At 37.2% G+C, this 10746-nt stretch overlaps 1 protein-coding gene across 1 annotated transcript; it reads right to left on the bottom strand.

Annotated features, from left to right (window-relative positions):
* Positions 1-124: 124 nt before the first annotated feature.
* Positions 125-10691, bottom strand: glb1 (galactosidase, beta 1). Its single transcript, XM_053479949.1, has 16 exons — positions 10517-10691; positions 8215-8387; positions 7714-7864; positions 6981-7041; positions 6783-6877; positions 5784-5964; positions 5260-5318; positions 5029-5150; positions 4320-4360; positions 4134-4246; positions 2923-2997; positions 2704-2793; positions 1740-1853; positions 1424-1555; positions 842-1096; positions 125-746 (listed from the first exon to the last, which is right to left on the bottom strand). The coding sequence occupies exons 1-16, from the start codon at positions 10571-10573 to the stop codon at positions 498-500; spliced, it is 1968 nt and encodes a 655-aa protein (XP_053335924.1). The 5' UTR covers positions 10574-10691; the 3' UTR covers positions 125-497.
* Between the last annotated feature and the right edge of the window lie 55 nt (positions 10692-10746).

The following is a 10746-nucleotide window of genomic DNA, read 5'->3' as shown; positions in this document are numbered from 1 at the left end:
TCATGTTTTTAATAAATAAAGAAGTAAATAGTGCGTTTAATTAATTAATTAATTAGTATTCCTACATTTATACATGTGTGGATATTTTTACAAACTACAAAAAAAAAAAAACCCACCAGAAACATTCAAAGCAATAAAACATTTTTATTTGAAGATTAAAAGAAGTTTATTAACACCAGAGGGAAAAAAGAATCAAAAGATCAAAGAGTTTCAGATTAAAAAACACTCATGATTCACATTTATATTCCAGCAATAAGAAATGTGCAAAAAGTTTCATTACAAATCCCAGAGTGACTCCATCACAGGAGTGTTAACACACACACACACACACACACACACACACACAAATATAAACAACAGGACATTACAGCATCATGATCTCATTATTTATGACTGTGTGTGAGAGTGTGATAAAGCAGGGTTTCACTGATGTCCCTGTGTGTGCGTGTGCGTGTGTGTGTGTGTGTGTGTGTGTGTGTGTATGTGTGTGTGTGTGTTCAGTGCAGGTTCAGCGCCGTCGCCCTGTTGTATGGTTTGGTGTGTGTGACGGTGGCGTTGATGACGGGTGTGTGTGTGAACTCCACCACACACTGATCGGGGGTGCAGTGACTCTGCTCCAGCTCCAGCAGTGTGATGTTGTTGGGCGCGGTGGTGCTGAGGAGAGACGCGGGCACGAACAGCGTGACCTGAGGACCGCGGGACGGCCAGTACCGACCCAGGTTCACCCCGTTCACCCACACCTGACCCTACATACACACACACACTCAATGTTACACACAATAATAATAATAATAATATCATTTACACACACACACACACACACACACACACACACACACACCTTGGTCCAGTTGGAGAAGTGGATGTAGGTGTCCTGCGGCAGGTCCGGAATGCCCCCAGGGATCTCTAGCGTTCCTGCGTAGAATGTAGGCGGAGACAGCGAGGCGGGTGGGGCTGTGGAGTGGGTGGAGTGGGTGTCCTGTTGCGAGCCCGCGTCCCACAGTAGCCCCTCCCTCACCGCCTCGTCTATACTGAGACTAAACACTGTCCAGTTCAGGAGTGTGTCTGCGCCCAGTGTGAGATTCGACACCAGACCCTGCGCATCACAACAACAACAACCCCACAGGGGTGGAGAGGGGTGTGTTTATTTATGCACACAGATATGCTTAGAACTAAATCTATTAATATACCAAATATTATAATAAATACAATTAAATATTCCAATACAATGTCTTATTATATTTAAATGTAAAGATATTTAGATGATTTCACTCAATTTTAATGATTAATAAACTTTACAAAGGCTTTAATAATAATAATAATAATAATAATAATAATAATAATAATAATAATATGATGGTGTTTATTCCTGACTGTGTAACTATATAATAAAGATTAAATAAAGATTAAAGCTTCGCTGCACCTTGAAGTCGTTGATGTATTTCCCGTAGTTGACTCCGCCCATGTTCTCCACCAGCAGGTCCAGTCTGCTCCCAGCCTTCCCAGTTACATTAATGCTGATCACCTTGTCTCTCTCCAGGATCCCTACGGCCACCTGATCACATACACACACACACACACACACACACACACACACACACACACACACACACACACACACATAAGTGCATCAGAATCACTCGTTCATTTATAAAATATCTGTGTGTGTGTGTGTGTGTGTGTGTGTGTGTAAAGCGCAGTGTTCTCTATATTTCTATATAAATGAAGAAGTTTCTCACTCCGTCCACAGAGACGTACGCTCGGTCATGCACTCCATTCAGAGGAGACGAGAGAGGAGTCGGAGACACGCAGTCCACAGGGAGAGACGTCTGATACAGCATGAAGCCAAAGTGCTGACAAACACCAACAACACACACCTTACACACACTTTATACAAGTTAGTACACCCCTTACATAAAAAAAAATAAAGTTAGTACACCCCTCCTGGCCAAATCACACATTTTACTGAAAAAAAATAAAACAACATCTGGGCCAGAGTATTTAAAACAAGAATAATAATATATTTAAAAAATGTTATCACACAGGTAGTTCACACTGTACAGAACTCAACAAAGTCAACAATCAGTGTGATGAGCCTTTGATTAAAACACACTCTCAGGTACTGGTGTGTGTGTTTGTGTGTGTGTTTGTGTGTGTGTGTGTGTGTGTGTGTGTGTGTGTTTTAAGAAAATGAGCTGCTGAGAGTTCCTGAATATCCTACAGAACCAAACACACACACACACACACACACACACACACACACACACACACACACACACACACACACACACAGCAAAACGCAGAATGTTTCTCTTTTCCTTTTGTGTTTCTGTCTCTACTAAAGTCAGGACTCTAAAAGTCTTCTGGAGCTGACCTAATAATGAGGTCATAAAATAAACATGTAACAAAACAACAACAACAGAGTGCCTGTACAGAGGATGAGGACTTTCACAGTACTGTACATAATAATAATGAATAAACAGTTTAATAAATAGATCAGTAATGTATGACTGTAAAAATCTTATAAACCTTTATTTTAAAAAGATTTTAGTTTTTAAAACGTTGTCAAATTTGTCATTATGTTGAGGGGGGCACAAACTTTTTGTACAAAATTTTACAACAGAGCGAAAAAAAAAAAAAACTTTTTTCTGGATGAAAAACGAACGAACAAACAAACAAATAAACAGATAGTGTGAGCTGTACCTGCCCGAGGTCAGTAAACGTGACGGGGTACTGAGTCTTCACAGGACCAGAGAACGAGAGGATGTCCAGGGAATCTGTTACAGTCCTCAACTACACACACACACACACACACACACACACACACACACACACACACACACAAAAGAAATAAAAACATACATTATGTTGCAGTGACATCACTTTATGTTTATCTGATGAGAGGAGAAGACGGTGCTGTACTTTCTTCATCTCCACGGCTCCGTACGCAAACTTCGGCGTGGACGGTGGCAGAACTCCATGAGGCACCTCCTTATACTGTTTATTACACACACACACACACACACACACACACACACACACACACACACGGACATTAATCACACAGATATGTTGTGAGCACCTGAGCGTGTACATTAAGACCGTACAAGAGGTGTTTATGATGTTTGTTTATAATGTTTGTTTATGATGTTTGTTTATGTTTATGATGTTCGTTTATGTTTGTTTATGATGTTTGTTTATGATGTTTGTTTATGATGTCGGTTTATAATGTTCATTTATGATCTTTGTTTATGAAGTTTATTTATGATGTTCGTTTATAATGTTTTTTTATGATGTTTGTTTTTGATGTTCGCTTAGAATGTTTTTTATGAAGTTCGTTTATGATGTTTGTTTATGATGTTTGCTTATAATGTTCGTTTACAATGTTTGTTTACAATGTTCGTTTATAATGTTCATTTATGATGTTTGTTTATGAAGTTCATTTATGTTTGTTTATGATGTTTGTTTATGTTTATGTTTGTTTATGATGTTTGTTTATAATGTTTATTTATGATGTTCGTTTATAATGCTTTTTTATGAAGTTCGTTTATGAAGTTTGTTTACAATGTTTGTTTACAATGTTTGTTTACGATGTTTGTTTCTAGTCTTTGTTTCTAATGTTTGTTTATGATGTTTGTTGATAATGTTTTTTATGAAGTTTGTTTATAATGTTTGTTTATAATGTTTGTTTATGAAGTTCGTTTATAATGTTTGTTTATGATGTTTGTTTATAATGTTTGTTTATGTTTGTTTATGATGTTTTTAATAAAGTTTGTTTATGTTTGTTTATGATCTTTTTTTATAAAGTTTGTTTATGATGTTCGTTTATAATGTTTGTTTCTAGTCTTTGTTTCTAATGTTTGTTTATGATGTTTGTTGATAATGTTTTTTATGAAGTTTGTTTATAATGTTTGTTTATGATGTTTGTTTATAATGTTTGTTTATGTTTGTTTATGATGTTTTTAATAAAGTTTGTTTATGTTTGTTTATGTTTGTTTATGATCTTTTTTTATAAAGTTTGTTTATGATGTTCGTTTATAATGTTTGTTTTTAATGTTTGTTTATAATGTTTGTTTATAATGTTTGTTTATGATGTTTGTTTATAATGTTTGTTTACGATGTGTGAGTCTGACCTTCCTAATGACGTCTCTGATGGCGAAGTATTTCTGCGTCAGGTCTCCAGCTTCGCTTAGCGGCGCGTCGTAGTCGTAACTGGTGGGCTGAGGAGCGTACGGCGTGTTCGCACCTGACATCACAACCACGCCCATCAGTACTTACACACACACACACACACACACACACACACACACACTACTCACCGTTCCAGTACGCAAAATTAGTTCCTCCAATAAACAAGTACCTGAGAGACACAACGGATTTACATTAGAGAGAAAATAAACATTTTACACATTTCTACATCTCTGATTCTATATAAATAAAAGCTGTTAAATGTTTGATTCTATAGGAAGTGAACTGATTTGGGGGCGGAGCTAAGCACAAGCTCAGTTAAAATAAAGAAAAATTAAGAATTAATAAAACACTCGGTTTAAAACGTGAATGATTACAGATACGATACAGCGATACATCAGGACGTCATTTAGCTAAACGACAGTTGGTTGTCATGGTAACCTTAAAACTACTCCAAATTTGCATATTTATGAATATTTATATTCTGGGCCATCAGGTTAATAAAGTACAACTTTGGTACATTTTCATGAACTTAAATTAGATACATTTAATATAAAAACCTTTTAAAAATACATTATATTTAAATTATTAAGATTCGTAATTTATGTTGAAAGATGTTTTTTGATTATTTAGACACATTATAGTGATGATGATGATGATGATGATGAAGGTTATGATAATTATAATTATAATGATGATGATGATGGTTATGATAATGATGATGGTGGTGGTGATGAAGGTAATGTTGATGGTGGTGGTGAGGAAGGTAATGTTGATGGTGGTGGTGATGAAGGTAATGATGATAATGATGGTGGTGGTGGTGATGAAGGCTCTCCTCACAGGTTGACGTTAGCTTCGAGCTTCAGGATCTCGTCGAGGGACTTGACCACGACTTCAGTCGAAACCACAGAGTGCGGCTCCCCCCAGTGATCCAACCAGCCGGTGTAGAACTCAGAGTTCACCTGAGAACACACACACACACACACACACACACACACACACACACACAGGTCTCACTCTCTCATCATGTCCTCACAGTGAGTTTGTGTGTCCGGGGTTAAAGTGTCTCACCAGTGGACCGCGAGGTTCAGCGCGTCTCTGAGCTTCAAACGCTGCGGTCATGTTTCCTCCTACACACACACACACACACACACACACAGTAGAACTTACTCCATTAATCCTTAATAGTGTCAATCTGAATCTTAAGACTGATTTATATATTAACATATATACTATTTATTTTATTTAAAATAAAGAAAAAGGAAATTAAATATAGTTTAAATAAAATTTTAAAGAAACTTGTATATAAAAATGAAATTAAACACAAATTAATAATAATAATAATAATAATAATAATGTATTTTCTTCTGGTTTGTACTAAAATATTAAATCAAGTTAAGTTTTTTAAATATTCTTATTTGAGTTAAGATCAGTTTTGTTATTAACAGAAGAACATTAATATTAAAACATGATTTAATTATATTTTAGAGAAACTAACAGGAGTTCTGACTGTAAAAGATTTTTTTCAGAAAAAACTCAAAATAACATTAAACACACTTGTGTGCGTGTGTGTGTGTGTGTGTGTGTGTTGTCACCGGGCCCGAAGTCGACGGTGGCGTACACCCCCTGCAGCGCTCCACACTTCAGATACCCGTCTCCGTCTCCGTCCGTGCTGAACAGAACCACCTCGTCCCCCAGCTGAGAGCGGAACAGAGACAGCAGGTGGCGCAAGTAATCAAAGTCACACGCAAAGTAACTCCCGTACTCGTTCTCCACCTGATACACAACAACAACAACAACAACAACAACACACACACTTCATCACCATCATCATCATCAGGACACTGAGTGCTTCAGTAAATCACACTTAGAGGCTTATTAGCTTCGCCTCCTGAAGACGTGAGTAAGGAACTAAGGACGGAGGAGGAGGAGGAGTGGATTAACTGAACAACACCTTCACAAACACCATCACACACACTATCACACACACCATCACACACACCATCACCTGTACATGTACAAATAACATTCTGATCATCACCTGAGTCTGGACTCTAAAAGACACTGTATAAATTATTAGTGTTATTATTATTAGTGTTATTATTATTGTTATTATTATTATTGTTATTATTATTATTATTGTTATTGTTATTATTATTATTATTATTATTATTATTATTGTATAAGATGTAAAGAATAAATATTTAAAGACAATGTATGGGAGTTTTAACTGAAAGAGTTTACTACATACAACATACATTTAAAGTCTGTTTATTAATTTGTACATTTTCATATCTAGTTTTATTGTTATAAGTCTGATGTTACTACAGATTTATTGTTATTATTATTATTATTATTATTATTATTTTCTCTTAGATAAAGACTGATTTAGCTGAACATTTCCTAAACTAGATCAGATTTCTGCGCGTCTCCCCGTCCCTCATTGCCGTTTTTTTTCTTGATTTTAAATAACTCTTCATTATTTTCAGGGCAGGATTAAATATAGAGGTGTGAGATGAGAGTTTAAGGTGATGTTCAGGAGTTTAAACATTGAATTTGCTGATTTTCAGATGAACGAGCGCTCTGTGTCTGACCTGTACGGTAATAATCGGTCCTCCGTTCTGATAAAGGTACGGCTTCACCATGGGCAATAACTTCAACATCCATTTATCCACCGCTGATAAATAATCTGAAATAATAATAATAATAATAATAATAATAATCAGGTTTAATCAGCTCATCATTAAACACACAGAAATAGTTTAATATTAAATCAGTCTGAGTTGTTTGACCTGGATCTGATGAGCGGAGGACGATGTCTTTCTTCTTCAGCAGCCAGGCAGGCAGACCGCCCTGTAACCAACACACACACACACACACACACACACACACACGTTTATCTAAAATTTTATTACTTGTGTTTTAAATAAATCTTTAAAAAATTCCACTTATTCACTACCTGCTCATACTCAGGCTGGGGTGCCAATACTTATGTCAGATAATAATACTAAACATTTCAGACTATTTCAATACACACCGTGTGTGTGTTTAAGATTAATTTAAAGTATTTAACATTAATGAAATATAACGTAAAATTTATAATAACTCATTAAAATTAAACTTGTTACTACATTATAATTGATTTTAATTACACGAGTGTGCATCTTTACATTTCTACTTATTATATTGTAATAAATAAATAAATAATACAAAAACACATACAGTATATATAATCATATTATTCATCTTTATTAATAAGACTTTTATCAATCATAATAAATAAGAAACTAAATGTACAGTATATAAACTAATATATAATTAATAAATAATTAACCTCTACAGTAGGATATAATCTTCAAAGCCTTTTTATCTCATTTTTTATGATTTTATTAGGAAATAAAATGATCGATGGTGATGAAGGAAGGTTAATTAAATCTACCAGGTGTTATTATTATTATGTTCTGAGGAGTTAATAATGATGTGAGGTGTGTTTGATTAGATGAGTGTGTACAGTCTGGACCTGACCATGTCCCACTCGGCGCAGATGTAGGGTCCAGGTCTCAGGATGACGAGCAGCCCGATGTCCTGACACAGCCGGAGGAACGATTCCAGATCCGCGTCTCCGCTGAAGTCGTACACACCGGGCTGGGGCTCGTGGAAGTTCCAGGGGACGTACCTGAGGGTCCAGACGGGCGGGGCTCGGTCAGACTCATCGATTCTTTACACTCTTTAACATGTGGGAATAGATCTAGTGCTGAAAATCTATTTATTTATTTATTTATTTATTTATTTATTTATTATTTATCAGAGGTACATAAGAGAAAAAAAAGAGGTGATAATTCCCTTCAGATTTCATGACCGAGTTCCTGGACTTTACAATGACAATAAAGTTCTCTAGAAACGTCTCCGTCTATAAAACTGTAACGTCTTCACACTGAAGTCCGGGATGAAAGTGTTACTCAACCACAAAATCACAAATCAACACTGTGTGTGTGTGTGTGTGTGTGTGTGTGTGTGTGTGCGTACGTCTGCACGGCGTTGAGTCCAGCCATGTACATCTTCCACAGCCGGTCTTTCCAGTAGACCCTGGGGATCCTGCTGTAGTGCACACTGCCCGAGATGTAGCGGAACGGCTCTCCATCCTTTAGAAAGCTGTTGTTTTTATAATCTATTGTGAAACTCCGAGCGGCTAGAGAGAGCTAAAACACACACACACACACACACACACACACACAGACACAAAACAAAAGCACACAACAGTGTTTAAGTAATGGCAGTGTGTGATCATATAAAAACTACTGCAGGGGGCAGAGCTTTTTTATTTATTCCAAAGCCCTAAAGTTATAGAATAGTCTTCCAATTAATGTTCAGGACTTAGACACAGTCTCAGTGTTTAGGTCTAGACTAAAAACCTATTTATTTATTTAGCAAAGTTCTCTGAGGACTCGCAGTCGCTCGATAGTTCAGGACTGGAGTTTCCTACAGTCTACCTGAGCCTCCAATAACCAACTGGACTCCATATGAACTTCTCCACATCTCCTGTTTTACTGAACTTCCAGCCTCCTAACACACAGTATGAGTGCAGATCAATCCCTGCTATCTGTTATCACCCAGATGAGGATGGGTTTCCTGTTGAGTCTGGTTCCTCTCAAGGTTTCTTCCTATTACCATCTCAGGGAGTTTTTCCCTCAGCACCGTCACCCTCGGCTCGTTCATCAGGGACGATCTGATCATTCTGATTCACACACACACACATTCCATACAAATAATTTCTTTTGATTGTATAAAGCTGCTTTGCGACTGGTAAAAGCGCTATGCAAATAAAATAAATGTAAATTGATCACCCCGACAGGTACTTATTCTACTCAGTCAGGTAAGTCAAGTCAAGTCGACTTTTATTGTCATTTTAACCACTAGCTGAGACAAAACAGATTAACATGATAAATTAACAGAAAACTCCTATACAAAGTCCAACGCAAAAAAGACAACATAAAGTGCATGTGCAAAGAGTGACAACATGACACTGTTACTTATACTTATACTTGTGGTAATGAGTTGAGGTAGTGGGAGGAGAAACGGTAAACATTTCTTGTAGGTAGCAGCAAAGATAGAAAAAAAGTATAGATACAGTCAGAAGGTTGTTGATTATTGTGTTTGCGTGTGTTTATCAGTTCAGTCCCAATGTTTTGCTGCAAACTCGATGATATGATTGGAGCTGAGTGTCGCTATACAATCATGAGTGAGCAGTGTGAACAGCAGGGGACCGAGTACACACCCCTGCGGTGCCCCAGTGCTCAGTGTGGTGGCGTTGGAGGTATCGTTCCCGATCCGCACTGACTGAGGACTTCTGGTCAGAAAGTCCAGGATCGAGTTATAGAGGGAGGGGTTCAGGCCCAACAGGCTCAGCGTCCCGATCAGATGTTGATGTGTTGAATGCTGAACTGAAATCAATGTACAGCGTTCTGCTGTAGGTGTCCTTATTGTCTGGTCCAGGTGGGTTATTGTTTATTAGTCGTTTGTTTATAATATATTACACGTCTGTTACAGAGCGATGTGAGAGGAAATATTCACATGAATGTTTTTTTTTTTTAATTACCATATATGGTCAGCAGTGGGCGTGTCTGTATGAGTTGACAAACATTTGATAATAGCTATTTAAAATGTGTTACTCTACACTTTGTGTGTATTTAATGTTGTAAATAATAAATAATAAGCATGCAATATTAATGCGTTTGTGTTTATCTTTATTTATTTATCTGTAATGTTGAGATGAGAGACGGTTTACTGAACAAATTAGATTTATTATTTATTATATCGTGACGTCATTACGACATGTGTATTGGGGTTTTATCAGTGAGGTGGTTGGTTGCCAGGGTAACGAGTTTAAACCGGAAGCAAACAGAAGAATGAAACAATAAAAAGTCATGACGTGATCACGTGACCAGTCCCGTGACAGCAGCGTGACAGGTCAGGCAGTGGATCCGTCAGATTCTAATCTAAAGCGGATTATTATCCTGTATCCTGTGAAGGAAACGCGTTTAAGACTTAAAGAGCAAAAAGAATTAAAGAGTTTTATAATCTACAGCTGAGGAACAAACAGGAAACTACAGAGTTTAACGAGTCCGAAAGCTTTTAAACTGATCATAGATGAACTCATGGCTGGAGGTTAAGATTAACACTTACATTAGCACGTGATTATAGTGTGAAATAAACGTTAAGGTTGTTTTTTCCTTTTTAACTCTTCATCAGTGTAAAACTACACAAATCTACAGAGGAATTAAGGAATGCGCATGCGCAGTGAGGAGACGAGCGGCACTCGGAGACTTACGGTATCAGTGATGAGCAGAGTAACGCAGAATAAAACTCCAAGTCTGATCGGAAGCATGTTTCACACACACTCACACACACACACACACATACATACACTGAACAAGTCTGGAACTACATACACACATAAAGAGAAACACACACACATCCAACCCCCGCGGCCGGAACTAAACATTAACCACGTGACGGCCTGCTCCACAGATCACGTAACCAGAAGCTGCACTCTGCTCC

This window comes from Clarias gariepinus, chromosome 20 (genome assembly GCF_024256425.1).
Source record: "Clarias gariepinus isolate MV-2021 ecotype Netherlands chromosome 20, CGAR_prim_01v2, whole genome shotgun sequence".
Lineage (NCBI taxonomy): Eukaryota > Metazoa > Chordata > Actinopteri > Siluriformes > Clariidae > Clarias > Clarias gariepinus.
The sequence above is the reverse complement of the archived record's forward strand: the minus strand, read 5'-3'. Positions and strand labels throughout refer to the sequence as shown.